At 57.0% G+C, this 26,288-nt stretch overlaps 2 protein-coding genes and 1 long non-coding RNA gene across 5 annotated transcripts; 2 read left to right on the plus strand and 1 right to left on the minus strand.

Annotated features, from left to right (window-relative positions):
- Positions 1 to 100: 100 nt before the first annotated feature.
- TMEM132A (transmembrane protein 132A) lies at positions 101 to 13,168 on the plus strand. 3 transcript variants are annotated; one of them, XM_059143662.1, is made up of 11 exons: positions 101 to 219; positions 3,122 to 3,336; positions 3,578 to 3,796; positions 4,540 to 4,871; positions 6,141 to 6,290; positions 7,417 to 7,615; positions 7,713 to 7,856; positions 9,794 to 9,996; positions 10,665 to 10,944; positions 11,286 to 11,477; positions 11,893 to 13,168. In XM_059143662.1, the coding sequence occupies exons 6-11, from the start codon at positions 7,556 to 7,558 to the stop codon at positions 12,925 to 12,927; spliced, it is 1,914 nt and encodes a 637-aa protein (XP_058999645.1). In that variant the 5' UTR covers positions 101 to 219; positions 3,122 to 3,336; positions 3,578 to 3,796; positions 4,540 to 4,871; positions 6,141 to 6,290; positions 7,417 to 7,555; the 3' UTR covers positions 12,928 to 13,168. The 3 variants fall into 3 exon arrangements, with proteins under 3 accessions (XP_058999645.1, XP_058999643.1, XP_058999644.1); XM_059143660.1 differs by lacking the exon at positions 101 to 219 and adding an exon at positions 494 to 729; XM_059143661.1 differs by lacking the exon at positions 101 to 219 and adding an exon at positions 494 to 729 and having other exon boundaries at positions 7,420 to 7,615.
- On the minus strand, positions 13,088 to 26,268 carry SLC15A3 (solute carrier family 15 member 3). Its single transcript, XM_059143663.1, has 8 exons — positions 25,532 to 26,268; positions 22,289 to 22,578; positions 19,845 to 19,992; positions 18,342 to 18,452; positions 17,470 to 17,638; positions 15,327 to 15,485; positions 13,811 to 13,966; positions 13,088 to 13,372 (listed from the first exon to the last, which is right to left on the minus strand). The coding sequence occupies exons 1-8, from the start codon at positions 26,069 to 26,071 to the stop codon at positions 13,218 to 13,220; spliced, it is 1,728 nt and encodes a 575-aa protein (XP_058999646.1). The 5' UTR covers positions 26,072 to 26,268; the 3' UTR covers positions 13,088 to 13,217.
- Positions 19,991 to 22,718, plus strand: LOC131813415 (uncharacterized). The gene is made up of 2 exons (XR_009346813.1): positions 19,991 to 21,133; positions 21,927 to 22,718. It is a non-coding gene; the product is annotated as an uncharacterized LOC131813415 (long non-coding RNA).
- Positions 26,269 to 26,288: the final 20 nt, after the last annotated feature.

Raw genomic sequence — 26,288 nt, forward strand, 5'->3', positions numbered from 1 at the left:
GGGGCTGAGGGGCCTCTCCCAGGGGTGGGGCTGTGCAGGAACTCCGCCCGAGACCTCCCTCCACCAGCGTGGCCTAGGGCTCTGTCCGGGCAGGCCCAGGTGGTTGTCACCCAGCCCTTTTTGGCCAATTTCTCTGCCTTTCCGCCCATCCGCCCCCGCAGTTTGGTTCCCCATCTTCCCCAATACCAGTTCAGAGTCCGGAGTGCGATGCCTTTACAGGTGGGTTACTTGTGGGGCGGGCATGAGGCAGAGGAAGTGGCTGTTTTCTCCAGGGGCAAGAGGGAGCCAGCTGAACGCCTCCAGGCCCTCTTAGTAAGGCGGGTCAGTCTCCAGGGGAGCGGCCTTCTTCCCGACCTCAAGCGCGGGGGCGCGCGGGGCTTGGGATCCGTGGGGCACTAGGACCCGGCGGGGCGGAGGGGCAGCCCCTGTGCCGCGCTCCCTCCCTCCCACCCTCCTGCTCCGGCTCCCGCTCCATTGTCTGGGAGCTGCGGCCGCTGGCAGGCGACCGGGCAGGCGGCGGCGGGGATCCAGCCGGCCGGGTTCCGGGCGGCGCGGAGCGGGCGCGGGAGATGCCGGGCGGGCGGGGGCCACCTGAGCCACCCGCCTAGTCCCCGCCCTCCGCGGGAAGGATGTGCGCCGGGATGGCGGGGCTCGCGGCGTGGGTTCCCCGGGGGCCCTGCGGCCCCTGGCTCTGCCTCCTGGTGGCCCTGGCCCTGGACGTCGTGAGAGGTCAGCGGGAGGGGAGGGGATGGGCGGGACCCGGGGTGGCTAGGGCCCGGCCCGGGCCGGTTAGGAGGGATGCGGCCAGCGGGGAGCTGCGGGTTCCCGGACTAAGCTCGGAGTGGGTCGCCCCGCAGCTTGCCCTGAGGACCGGAGGTCTCACCACCGCCCCGCCCCCAAACGGATCTTCCCTCCAGTCGAGCTCCTCTGTTGCTTCCCTCACTTCCAGAACCTGGCAACTCTTCCTAATCCAGGACCAGCCAGTCCCGGGCTCTCACCGCCAGCCCACGCACCTTCCGCGAGCTCCCCCTCCCGCCCGGGCATTTAACCCGGCTACCCCTGGCTCAGGCGCACCAGCTCCCTAATCTGCGGTCCACAGAGCTCCTAGCCTTCTCCCCCACCCACTCACCCACCATCGACCTGCCCCCACGGGCTTGGGAAGCAACCCCTTTGCCTGGGACCTGCGAGGTGCGTAGCCGCCCTCCCCTTGCCCCCAGGAGCGATCTGACCTTGGAATCTCCCGGGATTGCCCCATCCGTGCCTTCCTGAATTCTGTGGGGATCCCTGTCACTGGAGGAAGGGGGAGCGGTTCCCGTGTGCCCAGGATGGGGGTCAGACCAGGCGGATGACACCACAGAACTGGGTGGGTGGGGGGGTGGCAGAAAGTGAGGCTTTCTCTAGGCCCCCCTCACTCTCACCGCAAGAGCCGAGCACTGAGTGCTGGGAGTCCGTGGGAGTCGGGCCACAGAGCGTCTTGTAATTATCCAGGCAGTCGAACAGGAGGAGGAACCGAGGTCAAGGGCTGCCCCCAGGAAGCCATAGTCACTCACCTGTTAACACTTGGGGGCAGGATGTGTGGACTGTCTCAGATACAAGCTCCTTGATGGGGACATCTTGAAAGAGGTTGAAACCGTGAAGTGCCCCAGCCCAGGATGGGGCAGAGAGGGAGCTGGCTCAAGGGCTCCTTTCAGCCACCTGCTCCCCTCCCCAGGGGACCCAGCAGGAGCCCTAATAACCTCTTACACAGAGAGTTGAGGGAAGCCTTGTCGCATCCATTATTCAGTAGCGATAACCCCTCCTCCAGACTGCGTGCCACACTTTACAAAGCCCTCCCCTACTCACAGTTGTCGCTAAATGCTCATTCTACAGGTGAGGACTCAGGCTGAGATGTTAAATGACCCAGGCTTTATTGAGACAGAATTAAGATGTAAACGCAGTCCTCCAGGCTCCCAGAACATCCTGTCCAGGGAGAGCTGCCCTGCTTGGGGGATTCAAGAATGAGTACAACAAGTCCCCCTGTCAATAGACAGGAAGACAGCCAATTCAGATGAGGCAATTAGGGGCCTGGTGGGAGAGCAAGCAATCAAGAAGAGCTTCCTTAAGGAGACAACATGACCTTAAGGGCGAGGGGAGAGACCCACAGTCTGGGGAGTGAGGCTGGAAGTGCTCACCCTTGAAAACAGCCACGGGGAGAAGCAGGGTATCCCTCTGGGTGTAATATCAGTTCTGACTCCCAGCTTCCCCACTTTCCAGCTGGGGGACCCCAGGCAAGTCCCTTAACCTCAGCCTCATCTTCCACATCCGTAAAATGGAATTCATAGCAATAGAACCTAGTTCTCAGAGTTAATTACACAAATTGAAGCGTTAATATATGTAAATGTCTTAAATAGTCATCTGCATATAGTTGGTGTCCGAAAGTGTTTATTATTACTAGGGCTAACCAATAGTTGGTACAAACCAGATGCGGTCTTAGGAGTCCTTCGTCCTACTCATTGAATATTTTGGCTCTCCCCAGGGTCATGGTCCCCCCCTCCCCCAAAGTCCCAATCCCAATCCCATTTTTGCACTGCGGTACCCAGTTGGGACAGAGAGGAAGGGAGCAAGCTCAGGAAACCAGTGTGCGGTTTCCATGGTGATGATGGAAGTGGAGGGTGGGTGCCTGGATAAGTCTGGCCAAGGACCCAGGGACAGAGAAAGGGTCTCTGCTTCTACAAAGCTCCCCTCATCACCATCTCACTACGCAGACCCTGTCTGGGGAGAACTTTGCCCCACAGATGGCTTGATACCAGAGGCACGTAGGTAGAGGGCAGGCATGGGGAGGGGATGCTGAGAAGGTTCTCCTCAGGGAAGGAAGGCCTGAGCCTATGGAAGGTGGACGAAGGAAAGGTTTGGAAGCTGGCACCCGGGCCAGGATATACATTCACATCCTGGTCCTGTCTTGTGCTACGATCCATTTCCCCTTCTGTGAAATGGGACAACTTCCCCCCCATCCTGGGGGGATGGGACATTTCTAACCTTTTCTTCCTCCACTGCCCACTGCTACTGTGCCCCAGGCTGGAGCATAGTTCAGCCCTGGCCAGCTCTGGAGCTGTCATCATCGCTACGCCTTCTCCTTCTGCAGTGGGCTGTGACCAGGACCCCCTGGGCCCCGTCTACCTGCCCGCAGCCCTGGAGCTCCTTGACGCCCCTGAGCACTTCCGTGTGCAGCAAGTGGGTCACTATCCACCCGCCAACTCCTCTCTGGGCTCCCGATCAGAGACCTTTCTGCTCCTGCAGCCATGGCCCAGGGCCCAGCCACTTCTCCGGGCCTCCTACCCACCGTTCGCCACTCAGCAGGTAAGGAGAGGACCCCAGGAACGGGCTCCCAGGCTAACAGGACTCAGAGCTGAGGTCTGCTTGTGCGTGGCTCAAGGCTCTTCCCCAGCTCCAGCTGTGCTCTACATTTTCCAGAGGGGGAAACTGAGGCCTGTAAATGCTCTCTTCTGCCGCACCAGGCCTGGAAGCCTGGGATCCCCTTTTTCCAGGTCTTGCTTCCCTGCACTCCCTGTTTACTTGAGCAACCCCATTCTCCCTCCAGGTGGTCCCCCCACGGGTCACTGAGCCCCACCAACGGCCAGTGCCCTGGGATGTGCGGGCTGTGTCAGTGGAATCGGCTGTGACTCCGGCGGAGCCCCATGCCCGAGTCCTCTTCCACCTCAAAGGGCAGGATTGGCCACCAGGGCCTGGCAGCCTGCCCTGCGCCCGGCTCCACGCCACACACCCCGCAGGCACTGCTCACCGCGCCTGCCACTTCCAGGTGAGTGGGCAGGCCCTACCTAGGCCTGCCCTACCTGCTGTGCCAGCCAGAGGGTAGTCCTGGGCGAGGGAAGAAAGAGCTTACCACTTCTGGGTGGTTTCAGAGTCCCAGACAAGCTGACTCCATTCCCACTCTGCTAGCTTTCATGGGGACCCTTTGAAAGGGTTATTGAGGGCCCCTTAAGGAAGTCGGGCTATTGTATACGACTTTGGACACGTAACTTAATTTCTGTGGGACTCAGCTTCCCCATCTATAAAATGGGGTGATAATAGATCATACTTCATATGGAGCTGGAATAAAGAGCAAATGAAATGAGTGCAATAGCTTAGTACAATGCCAATGCCTGGCCCAGAGTACTCCCTCAGCAAGTGTTTGCACTATTGTTAGAATTGCTCTTATAATTGCATCTTGCACTGTTTTGGAGCCGGGATCCGCCAGGGAGAGGTATTTTGCGGGCTTCGGGATTCTTCGAAACCTGAGATGTTGTCCAGGTGATCCTGGGGCATTGTTAGGGGGAGGCATTGGGATTGGCTCACTTTGGAATGAGACTGTCCCCCAAAGTCGAAGTGTGGCTTTTGGACGGGTTCGGAGACCCAGCCCCAGTCACTGAGTCACCTGGGACATGTCTCTGGCCCGTGCTGGTCCTGCCTTTCATGAACCCCCTCCAGCTCTGCATTTCCTGCTGTGGGTGCTGGAAACCGCTCCCCTGCCCCGGGTCAACCGTGGCCGTTGTGTGTTTGCAGCCCTCCCTAGGTGCCTGCGTAGTGGAGCTGGAGGTTCCCTCCCACTGGTTCTCCCAGGGCTCCACCACAAGGGCCGAGCTGGCCTACACGCTGGAGCCCGCCGCTGAGGGCCCTGGGGGCTGCGGCCCTGGTGGGGAGGAGGACCCCAGGGAACAGGCCCTCCCAGTGGGTGCTGTGGAGCTGCGCCCAGCAGATCCCCCGCAGTACCAGGAGGTGCCCCTGGACGAGGCGGTGACTCTGCGGGTGCCTGATGTGCCCGTGCGGCCCGGCCAGCTCTTCAGTGCTACCGTCCTGCTTCGGCACAACTTCACAGCCAGTGTCCTGACTCTGCGGTGAGTTCTGGGCTCCTGGAAGGGTTGGGGGTGGGGGCGGTGGTTTGAAGGCAGGAACCTCTGCAGGGAGACTGGACAGATGCTTTCTCCTTCAGGGGTTCTTACTGGAATCCTTGATCTCTGCAAAGACGGGCTCACCCCAGTCTCTCCAGGCCCGGCAAGACCTGGCCATGGGCACAGCCCTGAACTCGGAGTCAGAAATAGGAAGCTCCCCTTCCCCTGGCTAACATGGCCTGCTTCATAGGGCAGCTCTGAGGCTCCGGGGAGGGAAAACAGGAGAGGACTTAGAAACTGGAAAGTGCGGTACCTGGGAGTGACTAATGCTCTAATGCCCCAGGAACAGTGTTTGCTCCAGTCAAGTTCATCTGCATGTTCTCCCGCCTGCCCCTTGGCTGCACGTCCGTTTTCACTCCTCCCTACAGGAAGGCCCTCCTTTTTGTGTCCCTCCTGGCAGGAAGTTCTCCCAAAGTGGCCCCCCAACCCAATTCCACTGACAAGGATTTGCAGAGTATGAATCTCCTCTCCCATGTTTGGGTTTGTGTGTGTCCTGTGTCAGGTGCCTCTCCCACTCTCCTGTGCCCACTTGCACACTCATTAGATCTTTCTCAGACACTTAAAACGTGCCCAGCCCTGTGTCTCCTTCTACTCTGGAGCTACAGAGAGGAGCAAGGCCGAGTCCCCACCTGGTGCTGCAGGGCCCCAGCGGTAGGGGAAGGAGCTATATGGCACGCACTGGATTATGTGCTCTGGTGGAGGTCCCAGGTGTGGTGGGGCCTGGGTGAGGGCTGGAGGGGAGGGGAAATTCATCCTGCACAGGAAAAGCTTTCTAAGGGAAACAGTATTTGAGTTGCTGGAGGCTTGAAGAATGAGCAGTCGAAAAAAGGAAGGGCAGGGTGGACTGAAGGCACAGCCTGAGCAAGGACTCAGAGACGTAAATGAGCTGTGTGGAGGGGCAAGAACTTGGTGTAGCTGAAGCAGAGTGACAGAGGGATGTCACAGCTAAAGACAAAACTTCACCAGATCCTGGAGGGCTTCGATGCCCGGATTAGAGTTGACCTTGTGGGCAGTGGGTCTTTGAGGCAGGGAGAGCTCTGTGCCCTGACCTGCACTGAGATGGGGTCCTTCTGGACCGGAGGACGGTGAGGAGAATATTCAGAGCGCAGTTGGGGAGCCCAGACGGAAGGCAGATGTCTTTCGACACTTGTGTCCCTCATTCAGTCCGTGGTTCAGCACCCAGCTTGACACACTGGGCCTCTGTCCCCTTCCCAGGATCAAGGTGAAGAAGGGGCTGCATGTGACGGCTGCCCGCCCAGCCCAGCCCAGCCTCTGGACTGCCAAGCTGGACCGCTTTAAGGGCTCCAAGCACCATACAACCCTCATTACCTGCCACCGTGCCGGAACCACAGGGCCAGACTCCAGGTGGGCAACTCTTTCCCTGGGTGCCAGAGAAAGGAGAGAGCAGATTTTTTCTGGGGCCCAATGGAAGGGGGCTCCTGGGCTGCCTCCCTCCCTCCTCCCATCTGAGCATGCACAGAGCACTCCTTCAAGGAAGCAGCACAGAGCAGATACTAATTCATTTAGCTACTGTGTATCCATGTCTGGGTACAGCGAAGTTATTCAGCTACTGTGTATCCATGCCCCAGTACAGCGAAGTTATTCAGCTACTGTGTATCCATGCCCCTGGACAGCAAGTGTCTATGATCTAGTTCCAGGGGATGCCAGCCCATCCTGACGGCTCAGTCACAGCCCTCACAGCTGCCACTCTGTCTCCCACAGCCACATGAAATGGGTCCCCTTTTTGGGGCCATTACTATTTCAGAAACAGTTCAGCTATGGTTAAACTTTATGAACTCTTACTGGTGCTCTGAGCCTAGGCCAAGGCCATGACTGTGGTAGCTCAGGTTTGAATCCTGTTTCTGACATTTTGGATGAATAACCACGGGCAAGCTGGTTAACCTCCCCCGATAACTTCCTCTCCTGACCGGAGCCTCAGTTTCCTCACCTGTAAAGTGGGGATGATAATATACACCCTAGAGTCTGTGAAAATAAAATATAGAGCAAGCACCCAGCCAGTGTTTGATCAAAGGAACCTGCAAGGGTTATGATTCAGGGGGTCAAGTGCCAGTCCTGGGCCTTAGAAGTGACTCTTCCTCCTGGGTAGAAATTGACCCCGGCTGCTTTATGCCTTCCCCGACCACCCAATGGCTGTGGAAGGTGGATATTTGAGTGGAGGGGAGTAGGGAGACAGGAAGACAAGCAGGCTTTCCAGGGAGGGTGGCAAAGTGGCTACGTGGATCTTCTAGAGGCCGAGGGTGTATGAGCGCTGAGGGTCTGGAGCCGGGCTGCTTGAGTTTAATCCCAGCCCTGCCACTTTTCACTCTGTGACTCTGGGCAGGTTATATGACTTCCGTCCCTCTGTTTTCTCCCCAGCAAACTGAGGGTTATCCTAGGACCTAGCTCACAATCTAGAAGTGCTGACAACAGCACCTGGCCACTAGCAAGTGCTCAGTCTCTCTCTCTCTCTCTCTCTCTCTCTCTCGGCCAGCAGCCCCCTCGAACTATCAGAGTTCCTGTGGGTGGACTTTTTGGTGGAGAATAGCACGAGTGGGGGTGTGGCGGTCACTCGCCCTGTCACATGGCAGCTGGAGTATGCAGGCCAGGCCCCCGAAGCAGAGAAGGACAAAATGGTGTGGGAGATCCTGGTGTCAGAGCAGGATATAAGAGCCCTTGTCCCACTGGCCAAGGTAAGGAGTCCCCTCCTGTGCCTGGCCAGGCTTGGGGCCAAGTGAGGGGAAGAGCTAGGAGCTGAGCTCCTCCTGCACCCCTCCCACCCGCCCCTAGGCCGAGGAGCTGGTGAACACAGCTCTGTTGACTGGAGAGCCGCGCCGTGTACCCGTGCGCCTGGTCACGGTGGACAGCGGGGGGGCGCTGGTGGAGGTGACAGAGCAGATCGGCTGCGAGTCAGCCAACACCCAGGTCCTGCAGGTGAGTAGCGAGTGCCAGCCCCGTGTGAGTATACCCTTGTGTGCACGGGGGTGCATGGACCCCTTCCCCACTCGGGTCCCCAAGAGAACAGCTGTTTCTTCACACCAGAAACCTCGTGGAGGTAAGCCACAGATTCAACTTCATTCGTTCCCACCACCTTTCTCCATAGTCAGGTGGGAGCTGTGTCGCCCCAGCAACCCAGGTTAGGCACCTCCACGTTCATTGACAAATGATCGGATGTGGGAGGGTTAAGAGTGCATACTTTGGAGGCACATGACTGGCTCAGTCAGTAGGCCATGTGACTGTTGATCGTGGAGTCCTGAGTTCAAGATGCATGTTGGACACAGAGCTAGAGCCTACTTTAAAAAAAAGAGGGAGAGTATATATGTTGGGACCCACAAATTTTAGTTTGAAACCCATCTCTGGGAGTGCCTGGGTGGTTCAGATGGTTAAGCATCTGCCTTCAGCTTAGGTCATGATCTGGGGGTCTGGAATCGAGCCCCCACACTGGGGGGGGGGTCCCTGCTCAGTGGGGAGTCTGCTTCTCCCTCTCCCTCTGACTGCTGCTCCCCCTGTGCTTGTGCGCTAGCTCTCGCTTTCTCTGTCAAATAAATAAATCTAAGAAAGAAAGAAAGAGAGAGAGAGGAGAAAACCCATCTTTGTTATCAATTAGCTGTGTGATCATGGGCAAGTCTCTTCACCTCTCTGAGCCTCAGTTTCTAAGCTTTGAAATGGGAATGTATTAGACTGTTGTAAGAATTAGAAGCTCCCAGAGGTGCCTGCATGGCTCAGTTCTTGATTTCATTTCATTTCATGTCAAAATCTCAGGGTCGTGAGATTGAGCCCTACATCTGGCTCTGCTCCGGGCATGGAGCCTGCTTAAGATTCTCCCCCTCCTTCTGCCCCTCCCTAACTCTCTCCCTCTCTTAAAAAAGGAAAAAGATGAATTAAAATCACCCTAAGACACTGAAGCAGCAGAGAGCAGCAGCTGAAGCCACGGCAGCTTTTAATGCAATGTAATACTTATAGGATGCTAAAAATGGTAATTATTAGAGCCTTGTAATGATCCATGAGATTAAAAAAAGGGTAGGCAACTTACTCCGTTTTGAAGCTTTTTTTTTTTTTTTTTTTTTTTTTGACAGAGAGATCACAAGTAGGCGGAGAGGCAGGCAGAGAGAGAGGGGAAGCAGGCTCCCTGCTGAGCAGAGAGCCTGATGTGGTGCTCGATCCCAGGATCCTGAGATCACGACCTGAGCTGAAGGCAGAGGCTTAAGCCACTGAGCCACCCAGGCGCCCCCGTTTTGAAGTTTTAAGAGGGGAAACCCAGAGCTTGCATGTCCTAGCTCCTGGCTGCCAGTCTGGAAAAGATGTCTTGCCACTTACGATGGCACTTTGCCCCTCTGTGAGTGACTCCCTCCTGAGGGCTCTCGGGTGGGTAGGTCTGTCTTGCCCTCTGCCTGCAGATGGTTGCCAGGCGGCTCCCACACAAAAGTCAGAGGTCAGCACTAACGAGGAGCCAAATTCGTGGTTTGAACTCTCCACTACCAAGAGAATGATTTTGTAGGCAAATAGCTGGTTTCCCCAGCTGAGCCCTGGGTGAACTTGAGGAATGGGTGGTTCCTCCAGATTGAATCTTGGAGGCATGGTGAACCCCCCACCTTTTTTTTTTCCAAGATTTTGAGAGAGAGCATGAGCAGGGGCGAGGGGCAAAGACAGAGGGAGAAGCAGGCTCCCACATGGGGCTCAATCCCAGGACCCTGAGACCATGACCTGAGCTGAAGGCAGACCCCCTTAACCAACTAAGACACCTACGTGCCCCTTGCTGAAATCTTCCTACTCTTAAGACATGCCAGTAAAATGCAGGATGAAATTCAGCCCTGCCCCTCATGGCTAAGCCCTGTCTTCCAAGGCTTAGCCCAGCTCCTGCCCTCCCGTAGGTGTCGGAGACCTGTGATGCTGTGTTTGTGTCTGGCAAGGAGAGCCGGGGCGCCCGCGGGGTGCGGGTGGACTTCTGGTGGCGCCGGCTGAGGGCCTCGCTGCGGCTGACAGTGTGGGCCCCGCTGCTGCCCCTGCGTGTGGAGCTGAGCGACACCACCCTGGAGCAGGTCCGAGGCTGGAGGGTCCCCGGCGCAGCTGAAGGGTGAGTGGAGGCCTTGGTGAAGTCGCACTGGGACCGGAGAGATGGTGCAGGGAACATGGCCAGGGGTCTAAAAAACCAGCCCCGTTGTTTCTGGTTCCTCCTACCCACCTGCCTGTCACCAACCGGCCTATGACCACTTTGTGATCATGGACCTCCACGCTCCCTCTCCCCCTTCTCCGAAGTCCAGATCATTTCCTAATTACTGGGTAGCCTGATTAACCCCACCTGCCTTCACTCTCCTCCCTGAGAATGTAAGACCTTAAAGGCGGGGGATTTTGCCTATTCTGTTCACTGCTGGGTCCTCAAAGCCTAAGATGGCACCTAGCTCAGTAAAGGTCGAGAGGGTCCCACCAGAGCCCAATGGTGAGGCAGTCTCGGGAATCTGAGCCAGGCCTTCTGGACAATGAGCACCCCAAGGTCTCCCCGCTCAGAGATGATCTCTCCACCTCCCCCGGAGACAGGAATTCAGATTAGGAGCAAGAGGAGGGCGGCCTGATGGACAGGCAAAAGCACCAATTAGGAATAGGACTGCGGCAGGGCACCCACACATAGAGGGACAGTAGAGGGGCAGCTGCGTGTCTCCAGAGACCGGGACCCTCTGCGGCTGGGGTGGAGCCTGAGCCGACAGCCCTCCCCCGGGTTTGTCCATTCCCTACCCCCACCCCCAGGGTACCGGAACCCGAGGCCGCTGGGGTGGCAGAGGAGGCCGAACGGCGAGCCCGTGGCTGCCGCCTGCAGTACCAGCGGGCCAGCGTGCGCTTCCTTGTCCCCTTCGCGGCCCACCCGCTGGACGGTGGGCGCCGCCTCACCCACCTGCTTGGCCCCGACTGGCTGCTGGACGTGTCCCACCTCGTGGCGCCACACGCATGTGTGCAGGACCCACGCGTAGCCTCGCTGGAGGGCGGCCGCATCCTAGTGGGCCGGGAGCCTGGTGTCACCTCCATTGAGGTGGGTAGAGCCCACCCAAGGCCCCCAGAATGTTCATGGGTAGGTGTGATGAATGTCAGAATGGGCCCCGGGTGTACCTGAGCAGGTATGAACCCAGTGATGGCCCGTGTAATGGGGGACACCCTCAAAGCATGAAGGGCTGGGGTTGGATATGTGGGGGCCAGGACTTGAGAGAGGAGGGAACTGTTCCCGAGGCATGGGATCGGGGTCCTGGTATGTATTGGTCGTATGGAGGGCAAAGGGTGGGGAAACGCAGTGTACAGAGGATGGGGCTTGGAGGGGAGGGGCTGTCTGTGTACTCTCCTGGCCCCCCACAACTTGCAGCTCCCTTTCACCCTCAGGTGCGCTCCCCACTCACTGACTCCATTCTGGGAGAGCAGGCATTGGCTGTGACGGATGACAAGGTCTCGGTGTTGGAGCTGCGGGTGCAGCCGGTGATGGGCATCTCACTGGCCCTGAGCCGGGGCACTGCCCACCCCGGGGAGGTCACGGCCACATGCTGGGCACAGTCAGCCTTTCCCGCCCCAAAGCAGGTGACAGCCAGGGGTCAGGGGGATGAGGTCAACATCTCCAAGTGGGGGCTAATGACAGGGGGATGGGAGGCACCTGGACCCCTCACCTTAGGGTTTTTCAGAATGAGGACTGACTGCCCTGTGAGGTAGTGAGCTCTCTGTGGATAGAGGTGATCAAGCAGTGGCCGGCTGGAGTGTGGCAGTGGGAGGTTGGTTAGATGGCTCTGAGGACCCTCCCGATAACTCAGACCCTAGGGCTGAGTGGCAGACAGGTGATTGACACACGTCCCCTCTCTCCCTGTGTTTTGTCCATCTGCCTGTGTCTGTTTTCTTTCTGATCTCTCCTCCTCCGTGTGGCCTGTCTCTGTGGGAGTGGTCTCTGTGTGCATGCGTGCGTGCCTTCGCGTGTCTCTGCCTGTGTCCGTGTGCCCCACAGGAGGTGGCCCTCTCCCTCTGGCTGTCCTTCTCTGATCACACCCTGGCCCCCGCTGAGCTCTACGACCACCGTGACCTGGGACTGTCTGTCTCAGCCGAGGAGCCCGGTGCCGTCCTGCCAGCCGAGGAGCGGGGTGCCCAGCTCGGGGTGGTGGTGAGTGGGGCAGGGGCCGAGGGGCTGCCTCTGCACGTGGCTCTGCACCCGCCGGAGCCCTGCCGCCGGGGCCGCCACCGAGTCCCCCTGGCCTCTGGCACTGCCTGGCTGGGGCTGCCCCCTGCTCCTACTCCGGCCCCTGCCCTCCCATCCAGCCCTGCCCGTAGCTCACCAGACACCAAGGCCAGCACGGGAGGGAGACGATGGGAGGCGGGTAGAATTGGGGACAAGGGGGGTGTGAGGGGCAAGTTTGAGCGGGCGGAGGAGGAGGCTGGGAAGGAGGCAGAGGCTGGAGAGGAGGAGGAAGAGGAGGAGATGGTCCCTGCCCCTCAGCGCGTCACCGACCTAGAGCTGGGCATGTACGCTCTGCTGGGCATCTTCTGTCTGGCCATCCTCATCTTCCTGGTCAACGGTGTGGTCTTCGTGCTGCGCTACCAGCGCAAGGAGCCTCCTGACGGTGCCACCGACCCTGCCTCCCCCCAGCCCCACAATTGGGTCTGGCTGGGCACTGACCAGGAGGAACTGAGCCGCCAGCTGGACCGCCAGTCCCCCGGCCTGCCCAAGGGGGAGGGGGGCTGCCCTTGCGAGACTGGGGCAGGAGGGGAAGCCTTGACCATGGCCCAGGCCCCTTCTGGGGGCACCACCAGCTCCTCAAGCACCCTGGCCCGGAAGGAAGCCGGGGGGCGGCGGAAGCGCGTAGAGTTCGTGACGTTTGCGACAGCCCCCCCAGCCCAGCCGTCTGAGGAGCCCGTAGGGGCCCCTGCCGTGCAGTCCATCCTGGTGGCGGGCGAGGAGGACATCCGCTGGGTATGTGAGGACATGGGACTGAAGGACCCCGAGGAGCTGCGCAGCTACATGGAGAGGATCCGGGGCAGCTCTTGACCCCTCCCCAGCCTGCCTGGCTCTGCCTCGTCAGCTGCCAGCCCAGGCAGCCTCCGGAGCACCCTCTGGTGCTTGCGGATCCAAGTCCCTCATCTGGTCTCTCCAAAGGACGCCCACCCAGGTCCCCTCTGCCCTGCCCCACCCCCATCATGGACCATGCTCGTGAGGAAGGGCTTATGCCCCTTATTTATGAACCATTTCATCCTAACGTTGGGTACAGAATAAACTCAAGGAACCTCCACTGGGCCTGGACTGTCTGTGTCCTGGGGAGAGCAGGGCGGGGAAGGTGTTCAGCCCCTGTCCCTGCTGGGACAGCTTTGGGAAGTTGGGGCCTGAGCTACCCTCTCGTAGCGGCCAGCGATCCACATAAACAGGAGGGCCGTGGCGGCCTGGATGCCGGCCAGCAGGAAGAAGTACAGGTCCATCCGGCAATTGTTGATGTTCCCTGGGGGAAAGGAGGGGTTGGCATTTGGGTCAAGCAGGACTCCCCAGGGACTGGCGGCTGAAGCCATGTGGGGAGTAGGTGGACAGACAGCCCTCTCGTCCTGTGCTGCCTGTGAGTCCCCATCAGATGTTCTTTCCGGGGTTTAAAACACTAAGACCCCAGAGAAAGGTGACCCTTCAGCCAGAACGACAGACTTCCAGAAGCAGGAAGGAGCTTGGAGGTCTGTCGAGGACACGGATTCCCTTTTGACAGTTAGGGAAACTGAGGCCCGAGGCGGGGAGGCCACATGGGCAACTGGCCAAGGTGGGGCTACAACCCGGTTCTTCTGAGTCCAGGCTGCTATTTCACTGGGCCTGGGGTCAAAGCACTTAGTTGCCACCTCCTTTCCAAGCCTCCCACCACCCAGGTCCCACTCCCCAGGGAGGGCCCCACACTCACCAAAGTCCCTAGGGCAATAGAGCCAGCCCCTGGGCAGGGACAGCAGTGCCACGAGGCTGGAGCCCAACAGCGAGCCCACTCCGGACAGGCAGAAGAAGATGCCCATGATGGCGCCCTGCATGGAGCGCGGAGCCTCCGAGTACGCAAACTCCAGGCCTGCAGAGGGACGGGGGGAGACCCAAGCGTCCGCTGGAGGAGCAGAGATGGGGCCTGCCCAGCCTCCATCCTGGCCTCCCCGGCATGACTGCCCACCACGAGGCTAGGATGACCCCCGTGCCCCCGTGCCCCCTTGCCTCTGCCCTGCTCATCTAGTCCCCTGGCTGAACACCTCCGCCTGGATGCCCTCCCAACATTGCTCTGTCGCCCCTCCTCCTGGGTCTCCCATTTCAGGGACAGCACCTCTCTCTCCCCCGCCCTCTCCACCGTCCTTCAACATCATCGCCAAATCCTTTTGATTTAACCTGAGAAACTTCTTGTCGGCCCCCCTTTCTGTTCCCTCTGCCCCAGGCCAAAGCGCAGCCCCCAGTCATTTACTGTCCGGCCCCTGCAAATGCCTCTTAAACCACCCCCCTGCTTCCTGTCTTCCTCCTCACACAGCCAGATGGGTCTGTCTAAAAAAAAAACTCTAATGGGATCGAGATCCTTTGCCTGCCATAGTCCCCTGTTGGGGGGGGGGGTGGGGGGTCTGTTATTGCCCTCGGGAGAGACGGCAACATCCATCCAGGTTTGGCCCCGACCTTCCCCAGCCCCTGCACACTCCCCACAAGGCTTAGCTCTCCGCATCTGCTGTTCCCCCTGCCTGCAAACATCCTTCCTGCTACCAGCTGAGTTCTGCCCTCCCTCCCCACCTGCCAGCTCCCCACCTCGACCCAGGGACTCTCCCTACACCCTGGAGTCACCACTATAGCCCTCCCCTGGGTTTACTGTCTTCGTGACCGCCCCCCTACCCAGTTCTGAGTGAGTCCCCCAAGAGCCTAGCCGTGGGCCTCCGGCCAAGTTGCTCCTGCTACTTGGCTGAGCAAAGAGCCAACCTCCACTCCACAGCTCTGGCTCACAGCCCGGCGGGGGCTGCAAACGTCCTGCGTTATTACAGCACAGAGACCCGCAACAGAGATGAAGGAAAGAAGGTTCGAAGGACTCCCTCTGCCCAGGGCTTTATGGAGGAGTTGGCATTTCGGCTCAGCAGTGATAGGGAAAGCAGGGTTCACTTTGAACCTGAGGCACAGGGAACAGCACCCGCACAGACATGGGGGATGAAGAACACAGCACCAGGGACCATGTGGGAAGTCGGTAGGGAATGTCTTAACCACCTGCAAACCTCCAGTGCCTAGTCTACTGCCTGGCACAAAGCAGGAGCTGGTGAGTCTCCCCTGGGTGAACTCGGCCCCACCCAGAAAACCTGGCCTTCCTCTACCCCCATGAACTCCAGAAGCTGGACCCGTGAGACATCGGACTTCGAGGCAGCACCAGGCAGAGCCCGTCATTGGCGCGAGAGCAGGGGAGGGGGCCAGGGTACCTGGGATACTGGCAAAAATCTCACTGATCCCGATGAGCAGGTACTGAGGAATCTGCCACCAGATGGACAGCGGAGCTGCGTAGTACATATCCTTCCCGATCTGCTGGGACACCGTCTGGTTGCGATGGATGTACTGTAAGCGCTCCATCTCCAGGCCTCCTTGGGTGGAAGGGGGTGGGGGTGGGGAATATAAATAGCCAGGCCCAGCTTAGCCCAGGGCAGAGCTTGTCTCGTGGCTGGTACTCACTAAGTCCCCAGGGACCTAGTGGCAGGAAAGGAAAAGCACACGGGCCTGGGAGCAGGCTGGAGGTCCGAGATTTGAGCTTCAACTCTTCGACTTTTGCCATGACTGCTAAGAATGCAGTTTTGCACTCATAAACAGGAACAGCTTGTGTTACTTGAGAGCCTGTTATGTGCTGGACATTTAATATGCATTCTTGCAAATGAAGAAAGACAATTTTAGGCTAAGCAACCAGCCCAGGGTCACCCAAGCTGATGAGGAGTTGGCGCTGGATTTGATGTCACAGCCAGCATCTGGTATCACAGCTAGCCCCATTTCCCTGATTTTTTTTTTTTTTTTTAAATGTTAAGATTTTATTTACAAAGCTTCTTTGTTGTACAGAAAGTAAAAATGCTGTTACAGTCTTGGTGCAACTGGTAGCCACAGACGGCTGGCTCACCAATCACAGCTCCCCGCGCTACAGCAAGTCTGACATGAAAACCTAACAACGCTTACAATTTTGTTGGGGTGAAGACCCCAAGCTTGATGGTGAATTTCCAAGAGGGGCTAAATGAAGAAGGTGGAATGTCACAGGAACTATTCTTTGGCTCTTTGGGTGGGTGGGTGTCCTGGGGTTTGTATCACAGCTACCTTTTTTTTTTTTTTTTTTTTTTAAACAGCTACCAAATCCATATGAGCAGTCCAACCAATACTGAACAGTTCTTTCTTTGCAAGTTTTTTGGGGTCTTAATCATCTTCTCCTTCATCGTCTGTTTCTCTCTTCCTCTTTTCACCTTTCCCACTTTCTTCCTCTTCTTCATCTTCATCTCAAATCGGTTCCTCCTGAGCCCGGGCACTGGCTAGCTGTGTGACCGTGGGCAAATCACTTAAGCTCCCTGAGACCCAGTGCTCTTATGCAAAAAGTAGGAATAAAAATCCCAGGATAAGGGGCGCCTGGGTGGCTCAGTCATTAAGCTTTTGCCTTCAGCTCAGGTCATGATCCCAGGTCTGGTTGAGACTCGGATCTGGCTACCTGCTCAGCAGGAGGCCTGCTTCTCCCTCTCCCACTCCCCCTGCTTGTGTTTTCTCTTTCACTGTCTCTTTCTGCCAGATAAATAAACAAAATCTTAAAAAAAAAAAAAAAAAAAAAGCCAGGATTGCTATGGGAATGAACTAGGACAAACTGCATTAAAGCAGGGGTTGAAAAAGAACCTAGTTTTGTTTTTGTCCTTGCAACACAATCCTGGTTTTTGAGCTTTGGTTCCCCTGGCTCCTCATAATCCAGGCACAGTGCTGGGTGTCTCACAGACTTCGCCTTTTTTTAATCCGCACAACACTCCGGCTAGACTACATTCCATGAGGCAGAACTCGGGTCCTGCTCTGGGGCTGAACGAATTATTATCCCCATTGCAAAGACGGAGCTCAAAGATGCTTAGTAACCTCGGGATCACTGAGTTGCTGAGTGAAAGGGACGGAGGTTTGTGCAGTAGCATGAAAGGCTTTGTCACCAGGACCCCTTTGTCATAAATGGCTTCAAATCATTTTGAACTAGAAGAAGGAAGAGAATAAATAATAAATTCTTTTTTTTCAAGTGTCTGAGTGTCTGAAAAATTCTCCAACACATTGATTGGATGCCATGTGCATTATTCATAGCAATGAATGAAAAAGAAAAAAAAAAACCTGTCTTCAGGGAGCTTCCACGACACTGGAGAAAATCTTTTTGCATCTCTTGGCCTGAGTTCCCTCATCTGACGAGCAGAGACGGGGCTAGAGGAGGAAGGTCCCCTTCAGTTCACACCCCCTGGGAAGCCAAGACTGACACCCACGGTGAGAGGGTGTACATGGCCTAGACCCACGGTTCCAGCATCAGCCCAAAGCAGAGCCAGCCTCCCTCCCCATGTCCCTCCACTAAGGCCCACACACCTGCCACAAGGACAGAGGCAAAGCCGAAGAACATCCCCAGGGCCATCTTCTGCAGGGCCGAGGGAAGCAGCTTGCACCGCAGCAGTAAAGGGTCCAGCAGGTGGTCCTTCACAGGCACCAGGATGAGCACCACCACGACGTTGGCCAGGAGGAGCCAGGCTTCTGGGATCTGGGTAAGAGGGGGCCAAGCAAGACAGGCTAGCAGTGCAGAAGGAGCTCTGGACAGGAGTGGGGAGCGCTGGCCTCCTGGGTGATCCAGGATCTGCCCCTTTCCCCTCTCTGGAATGCACTTTCCTCCGCTGGGTAAGTCAGGGGTGGGATTAAATCAGAGGATGGCAAATCGGTTCCTCTGGCTTCTATCAGTGGGTAACGGCTGTCTGGAACATTCTCGGGCTCCACATGAAAACATGTGAAGATGGACTAGTGATGTCTGCCCTGGGCAAGGAATGAAGGTATAGTGGCAAATGTCACACCCTCAGCTCTGAGGGTCTTTGATGTTATGAGTCTTTGACACACCAAGGAACTGGTTTGGAAAGTTCTGGTGAAAGACAGACATCTGGGCATCCAGGCGTCCCAGAGAGTGAGGGAAGTCAAGGTGAAATTGAGGGACCCAAGTGCACCTTGAAGGCGCTAAGGGCTGCCTCAGAGCGGCAGTGAGTGGGAGCAAAGCTGGCCCCGAATTCTCTGGAACAGCTGAGCAATTTGGCAGGATGCCTGGGCTGGGGCACAAGTTGACCCATCCTCCAGGTGCTTTTATGTTCCCTGAGGACCCCCTACCCCTGGGCGTGGAAACAGCTTCATTGCCTTCTGTTTACAGAGGAGACACCCTGTACCACCTGCCGTGGGGGCTGAACCCCCCCCTGGCCTCTTACCTTGTAGCCTCCGAGCTGAGCTCCCAGAGCCGCGGAGCTGTTGGCGGGATTGTCTGGGAAAATGTTCGGGATGCGGAGGTGAAGACCCTGCAGGACGTACGTGGACTGCATCTGCCAAGAGGGGCGGAGCTGTGGCTGGCACAGAGCTGGCCGCCTCCCCCTCAGCCCGGGAGCCGGCCAGCTCCTCCATGGGCTTTCTTCAGAAGGAGCACCGGGCAGGCAGACAGCTGTCCTCTCTCCCAGCCTCAGGGGATGTGACCAACCCCACCCCCTCCCCCATTCTCCTTCCTTCTCAGGAGCCAGGCCAGGTCAGGGAACCTCCTTCTCTCTGCTTCCAGGCCCATGAGCCCTGTGTGCAGCCTTATCCCAGAGCCTGGGCACAGCTGGTCTGACTCACATTTGGTGTCTCCAGGGCCTGGCACAGAGGAGGTGTGGAGAAATGTCTGTTGACATGGGGAAGATAATGACATGGCTGTCCCCACGGGGAGCTGTCCCTTGACACTGAGACCAAGCTGCATCCCACGGGCTGACACAGCACAAGGCCCGGGTAGGCCCTGGCCCACCGGAATGGCTCTGGGCAGGCTCTAGGGGACCCACTGCCACACTGGGCATCACCCTCTTAGCTGCTCTATAAAACTGGGGGACCGGGAAAATCCCCCCAGGAGGGCCTGGGGCAGGAGAGGGCACTCAGGGTGCTCAGGACAGCAGCTATGCACCAACTGGATGTGTGAGGATGTCCGTATTCTGAGAATCAGCCGCGGACGCATGCACACACCCTCCTCATGTCCCTGTCCCCTCGCCTCTGTGTCACCCCAAGTAGCAGGCTGGCCCCACACGACACCCATATTCGGTAAATGCACAACAAGCTTCCTAGGAAGGGGGTATGGAAGGCAAAGGCCTTGTCCTCTGGAGGCTAAAAGTTGGGGCTATAAGCTGCTGCCCACCGCCCCCCCTGCCCCCAGCACCACCAGCCTTCCCCTGAGGAGATGGTGGGAAGCAGAGAACTCTCAGACAGGCTGGGTACCAGTCTCACCTGAGAAGTTTACCCTTCTAGAGCCTTCCCCCCACAGTCTGGGGTGGGACATGGAATCAGTTTCAAAAACTCTGCAGGCGGTTCTGAGACACAGCCCGGGTGGTGGACTCAACCCACAGAGCTCGTCCCTGACTGGCTATGTGGCGTTGGGCAACCCTGGGCCTCCGTTGCCACATCAGAGGATCTGACTGCTCTTGAGCTGGGGGTGGGGGGGCTCTACATCCCCCGTTTTGCACATGAGGCCCAGACAGACGGGGTGACCTTCGGGGCACTGGGCCTCAAACCCGTCTCCAGAGTTCCTCATGCTATTCATTACCGGGATGGCTTTGTGCCAGGCCCTGCGTAGCCACAGGTCACGCTGCGACCCCCTGCCTCCTCTTCCACAAGCTCTGGGCTTCTATGGTGAGAGCGGAAGCCTGTCAGGCGACCAGGGAGCCTGTGCTCCCAGAGCTTAAGACCCGGATGCTCACCTGGAAATACACCATCCAGTAAGGCACCAGGGTCACCATGACCGGCAAGAGCTTCACCAGCACCTGAAAGTTGGCCATGTCCTCTTGGGGGGAAGGACCAGGCTGGGGAGACCTCTGGTTAGGCAGTGGCTGGGTGCCTTGAGGGTCTCTGTGGGGTGATGGGGTGCAGCAGATAAAGTAGCAGCCATCACCACCCCCACGGCCACCATTATCTTGCCCCTCCATCACCAGTGGTCACCTCTGAGCCCGCCCATCTCCTCCCTCCACCAGGAGCATCTCCTTCTCGGTCATCACTGTCATCACCATCTTCGCCATCATCGTCGTGGATGAGGCGATCTCCCCCCAAAGCCAACCTCCTGCCAACTGTTCACTACACTCCCTGTTACTGTGCTTACTGTCCCCTCCTTTCTCGCACAGGTGGCTGATCAAGAGCCCTCCCTCCTGGAGCTGGAGCCCAGCGGTCTGGGAGAAGGAAGACCAGGGACTGCGGCCAGCGGAGTGTGGAGGGACTTTTGGCCTCAGTGCCGGCATCCCGTGGGCAGCAGGGAAGTCCCAGTCCAAGCCTGACTCAGAGAGAAAGGGTGGCCCAGATCTGACATACCCCAAAGCACCCCCATTTGCCATCACCAAGTCCATCCTCCTCAACAGGCAACATTACAGCCCTCTCCCTACGGACGGAGGCAGCGGAGGGGTAGGGGTGCAGGGGAAATGGTCAGGAAACAGGATAGATTAACCACTGCTGCGACCTTCTCCCTTTGCCCTTTGTCTGGGCATGTTTCTAATCCCTTCTTGATCTAGAGCCTTGCCTCATCCTTTGAGATGCCAAAAAGGGAAACACCAGTGCAGTCATTTCTAAAGATGGCCACTATTAGCCTCTCCCCTCCCGTGGTGGGATGCCACTCCTCCACCAACGGCCGGTTCGCTCCCCTGCCTGGGATCCAGGCTGGCCTTGTGGCTGACCCACGGAATGAGCAGAAATGGTGGCTCGGGGACCCCAAGCCCGATATCAGACTCTAAGACCAATAGTTTCTGTCTCTTTTCCTTCGGAACGTTCACTCTTTGAAAGCCCCCTCTCTTACAACCCACCTTGCCATGAGGAGCTCCAGCCACAGGCATGAGGCCACATGATGGGGGAAGAGATGTGGACTACCAGCAACGTAAGTGAGCCATCTTGGATGTTATAACCCCTTTGGCCAGATGACCGACCCCCCCCCACACACACACACAATGACATCACAAGTAGAAGAAGAACTGCCCGGCTGAGCCCAGTCGCCACAGAATTGTGACAGGTAAGAAAACACGGTGGCTTCAGCCACTGAATTCCAGGACAGTCTGCTGGGATACACTGGATTGTTAAAAGGAAACCCCACAGCAAAGCAGTGCACCAGCTCGGACAAACATGTGCTGCCCCTTTTCCATCTAGATCCTACTGACAGGCTCCGTAACTGGTTCCAGGGTCTAGACACAGGTTTGCTTAGCATAAATCGTCAATTAACTTTAGGAAGGACAGGGGCTGAAGCAAGCCGGTGTGCCTGTGAGAGGCTGTTGAGAACCTTCCTCCCTGGGCTGCCGGCTAACTCAGGGGGAGCAAGTTTGGTGGATTTCTTTTTTTTTTCCCCCAAAGAATTTATTTATTTTTTTGACAGACAGAGATCACACACAGGCAGAGAGGCAGGCAGAGAGAGAGAGAGAGAGAGGAGGAAACAGTATCCCCGCTGAGCAGAGAGCCTGATGCCTGATGTCCTTGATCCCAGGACCCTGAGATCTTGACCCGAGCTGAAGGCAGAGGCTTAACCCACTGAGCCACCCAGGTGCCCCTTTTCTTTTGTTTTTAATATTTTTATTTATTTGAGAGAGAGAGAGGAGAGAGCGAGCATGGGCAGGTGGAGGGGTGAAGGGGGAGGGAGAAGCAGACTCCCTGCTGAGCAGAGAGCCCAATGCAGGACTCCATCCCAGGACCCTGGGATCATGATCTGAGCCGAAGGCAGACGCTGAACCTACTGAACCACACAGGTGCCCTCTTAGACTTTCTTACACTTAATACCAGTGTGGCATTGGATTACTTATATTATATCCCAACAGCCTGCACTGGTACCATTGTCTCCATCACCAGCCAGCCCTGCTGCCTTCGTCAGTCGCCGCCGACTTCACTTCACCGAGGCTGCTAACAAACACCTCCACCTCGATCATCACCATCAGGGCCACAAACAGCCTCCCACTTTCTACAGTGAGCCCATCAGCCGCACCACTGTTGCTGCCACCTTGACCTCGGTCACCATCCTGAGTCACCCTTGCCACTCCAGCCCCCAGCACAGCAGGCCGTCATAGAGGACTACCACGGGAGTTGACCCCAAACGTCCTTCCAACTGGCCCATGCCTCCCCCGGAGGAGCACAGCACATGTCCATGCTCCATGGCGCTCTTCCCCAAGAGCCCCCTTCTCACCTGACAGAGTGTTGGGGCCACAGCCGGGGACAGCAGCTTTGGAGAGCGAGTTTAAGCATAGAGGACACTTGGCTGCCTGTGGGGGGCTTGGTGACGAAGATGGGGGTGGCAAAGAGGAAGATGAAGAAGGCCAAACCCACGCAGCCCACGGGGATGCTGTAGCCCAGCAGGAAGCCGACGTTCTGTTGGATAAAAGCCACCACCAGCAGCGAGAGCACGGCACCCACGTTGATACTCCAGTAAAGCCAGTTGAAGAAGCGACGGCTGGCATGGCGACCAAGATCCATCACCTGCAGGGCAGGGGTAAGAATAAGGGAGGACCGGGGGCACCCTGCCACGAGGTCCTGCACCCCCTCTCCCACAGAGGCACTTTCCTGGTCCCTGATCACTAAATAGACACTAAATAAATATTGGTTGATAGAATGAATAAGCCTTTCCCTTGGGAGTCACTTGTTAATGACCAAGATAGTTTGGCACAGCTGTTTTTTCATGCCCATGGCACACCGTGCTTTTTTAATTTTCACCGAGAAGTGCACCCAACAGATGTCTCTGATGTCACTTTGTTCATTTCTGGTTGGTTTATTCCTTTGTCTTTGACTGAATGGCCTACAGTATGCATCACCTTTATAATTAGAAGAAAGCCCATAAAGATCAGGTCTATTTCACATTATTAAATGTGGTGAACAGTTAAAAGTCTAATTGAGAATTTCCTCTGCAATTTGGAAATGCTGAGTTTTCTCCTGTGACCCGTCGGCCCGTCCCTTCCCATCCTCTTGCTCCTTCTGATTTAAGGCCAGTCAAGCAAGGTGGGCCTATCAGGGAAAGCAGACGTAGCCTCGGACACAGCCCCAAGAGCGGGTTCTGGCCTGACAACAAAAGAAATCAGTCCCCCCCAGCAAGGGCAGAAAGACTGAAAATCTTTACCCAGGATTTGGATCAATCTGCAACTGTCAAGCCCCAGGCCCCCTTCCAGTCTGCTGGTTCAGGTCAGTAGTGCTGGCTGATTCTACTTCTCCCAGACCCTGGTCTCAGTTCCTGCCCCAGCAGGTCTGGGGCTGGGCCCAGGCATCTGCATTTCTAAAAAGCAGTGAAGACTAGAGGTCAATTTTCAAGGCGATTCTGTACTCTGTTACGTCTGTCACCTTTTCAACAAACCACCACATCTCGAAATCCACTGGTTTTCCTTTCTGTTAAGCTTGACATTCTGTGATGGTGTTGGGGAAAAGGTAAGTTGTTTTTGTTTTTGTTTTGCCTTTCTAAAGGTAAAATTATAGTCTATACAGAAGCATAGTCTTAGAGATTCTGAGGGCTCCTCTAGGCATTAGAGGGGAAAGACCATGTCCGCATCAGAATTTTTGCTGTTGACTTTCAAACAGAAAATTGAATAAGCCCCATTATGTGCAGGCACTTCCATTTATTAATTGGATGTAAATTAATATGACAATTGCAGCTCTAAGAGGGAAGACCAGGCAGCCCATTCAGGATATAAATGAGCTCTCCCAAAATGAGCACTTTGTCAAGAATGATGGATGGCCCTTTCTGAAATCAGCAAGTGTGTTAAAAACACGGCTTCTGGGTATGGCTATCTGCCAGATGGTGCGAACCCTTCCCACCCACACACCCTCCATCTAACTGCCCTCCTGAATTCTGCAGCAGTCCCTCACTGCTTGGGGGTATCTGCTCCTGCTGTCCCCACCCACTCTCCACTGCAGCCAGAGACATTTTTAAAGAACTCAAATCTAGTGATGTCCACCCCTGCCTGGAATCATTTCAGTGTTTCCAATCTTGTCCTATGGGTCAGGTTCAGACTCCCAAGGGCAGCCTAGGGCACCCGGGGGTGTAGTGCACATCAGTGAAAGAGCAGAATGAAGGGAAGAAGAGAGATTCCTATCGGCAGATGTCGGGAGTCTCCTAGTCTGAAGGAAAGTCAACAGTAGCCAAGGAATGGAGAGGGTGCCCTGGGGGCACCAAGTCCCCCGTCATCAAAGGAACCCCAATAGCCTGGATGAGTAAGTCCTTGGCAGGGACAATGGAAACTGGGTAGGATGCAATGATTCTTTTAAAATATCCCCTTTATGATGGTGGATAAATACAATTAAAGAACATTTGAACAACAGAGGCAATAAGGGAGAAGTACAGCAAGTTCTGTGGCCTGATCACACTGTTGTGACAGCCTTTTCCTGTTTCTCATTTTAGCTGACTCCTAGTCTTTTCAAAGGGCTGTAATCATATTCTGTACTCAGTACTGCCTTGCTTTTCCTAACACCCTCTGTGGTTGTTTTAATCATATTACATATTACTTAAACTTATTGTCTAATATCCCACTGAGTGAAGCTATCAAAGTATAGCCATATCAGGGGTGCCTGGGTGGCTCAGTGGCTTGAGCCTTTGCCTTGGGCTGAGGTCATGATCTCAGGGTCCTGGGGTTGAGCCCAGCATCGGCCTTTCTGCACATCAGAGAGCCTGCTCCCTGCCCCCCCCCCCACCACGCCACATACACAAGCCTGCCTCTCTGCCTGCTTGTGATCTCTCTGTCAAATAAATAAAATCTTTTAAAACATTTTTTTTCTAAAAAAGAAAAACTATATAGCCATTTCATTAGGCACTTACTCATTCATTTGGTAAATATTTATTGAATTTCTCCTGTGTGCCACGCTCTGTCCAAAAGCAGAGAGAAAGGCCTCAGAGGCTGAGATATTTGCCCAAGTGCTCATGGCTAGTGAGAGGCAGAGCTGGGATCTGAACCAGTCTATGGGACCCCACCTCTGGCTCTGCTGGTTAGGAAGGAGCTTACTCCTTCCCTAGCCCCCAGATTCCCTAGGACACCTAAAGATGGGGCTCCTGGAGGGGCCTGAATTCCAGCTACCCTTCCCACCCCTTGACCTGCTCCCTATGCGACCTTGGACGGGTTGATTCATATACTGAAACTTCAGGGTCCTCATCTGTAAAGTGGGCATAACAACACCACCTTCCTCCTGGGTAGTTCAGAGGATTAAAGGAGTTAAAACATTGAAAGCAGCACATGGTCCAAGGAAGCCAACAACGGTTATTACCGTAGCGGCCATCGTTATTGTTGTTAGACTTAGCGCCCCCTCTTCTTTCCAGTAAGGAAACTGGGAGCAGAGAAGGGGGGAAGTGGTTTGCCTGAGGTCGCTGCTGGCTCTCCGTCTCAGCTCCAGCAACCGCGCAGGCCCTGCGCCCTCCCTGGACCTCGCCGGGCGCGCGGGGCGGCCCGCCACTCACCTGGTCCGCCCCGAAGGAGGTGAGGTTGCTCCTGATGGAGCTGGCGGCGAGGGCGAGCAGCAGCAGCCCGGAGTAGAGGGTGGGCGCGCAGTACGGGGTGGGCGAGACGCGCGTGCAGTCGGGCGACGGGCAGGCGGGCGCCAGCGGCGACACGGGCATCTCCCCGCAGAAGGAGCGGCGGCCGTCGACGAAGGCGGTGGCGGGCAGCAGGCTGGAGGCGACCAGGTAGAGCAGCAGGCTGAGCGCGATGGCGCGCGAGCGGCCCAGGTACGCGTCGGCCAGCCAGCCGCCCACGGGCGCCAGCAGGTAGGACGCGCCCAGGAAGACGAGCGCGGCGCGGGACGCCTGCTGGCCGTCCCAGTTGAAGCTGGCGCCGTTGAGGTAGAGCACCAGGTTGGCCGAGACGCCGAAGAAGGCGGCGCGCTCCAGCGTCTCCACCAGCAGCACCGCGGCCGCCGCGGTCCGCCGCCACCGTCGGGGCGCCCGCGGCCTGCGCGCCACCAGCGGCCGGCGCTCCTCCCGGGCTCCCCGCGCGGCCATCCTCCGCCTGCGGCCCTGCCCTGCGGCCCCGCACCCTTGGACGGGCCGCCCTCCTTTCTCAGCCCCTGTGGCTGCCCCTCTGCCCTCTCTGCCTCGCCTTCTCTCCCCCTCCGGCCTCGGTGGCCACCCAGCCTCTACCTCCCCGGCCCTGACCCTCGGCTCTGTCCTCTCTCCTCCACCCACCCTGGCTCTTCCGACCCCCCACCCTTTCTCCCCC

Source organism: Mustela lutreola, chromosome 1 (assembly GCF_030435805.1).
Source record: "Mustela lutreola isolate mMusLut2 chromosome 1, mMusLut2.pri, whole genome shotgun sequence".
Classification (NCBI taxonomy): domain Eukaryota; kingdom Metazoa; phylum Chordata; class Mammalia; order Carnivora; family Mustelidae; genus Mustela; species Mustela lutreola.

Bases quoted from the DNA above. Each gene is read 5' to 3' on its own strand.
- SLC15A3 (XM_059143663.1), bottom strand. From the start codon at position 26,071: ATGGCCGCGCGGGGAGCCCGGGAGGAGCGCCGGCCGCTGGTGGCGCGC. The intron at 19,993-22,288 runs GTGAGAAGGGGG...ATCACCCCACAG, and splicing joins TGGCCCCAACACTCTGTCAG to AGACCCTCAAGGCACCCAGC. The intron at 13,373-13,810 runs GTGAGTGTGGGG...CCTTTCCCCCAG, and splicing joins CTATTGCCCTAGGGACTTTG to GGAACATCAACAATTGCCGG.
- TMEM132A (XM_059143660.1), top strand. From the start codon at position 630: ATGTGCGCCGGGATGGCGGGGCTCGCGGCGTGGGTTCCCCGGGGGCCC. The intron at 6,291-7,416 runs GTGGGCAACTCT...TCTCTCGGCCAG, and splicing joins ACCACAGGGCCAGACTCCAG to CAGCCCCCTCGAACTATCAG. The intron at 7,616-7,712 runs GTAAGGAGTCCC...ACCCGCCCCTAG, and splicing joins CCCTTGTCCCACTGGCCAAG to GCCGAGGAGCTGGTGAACAC.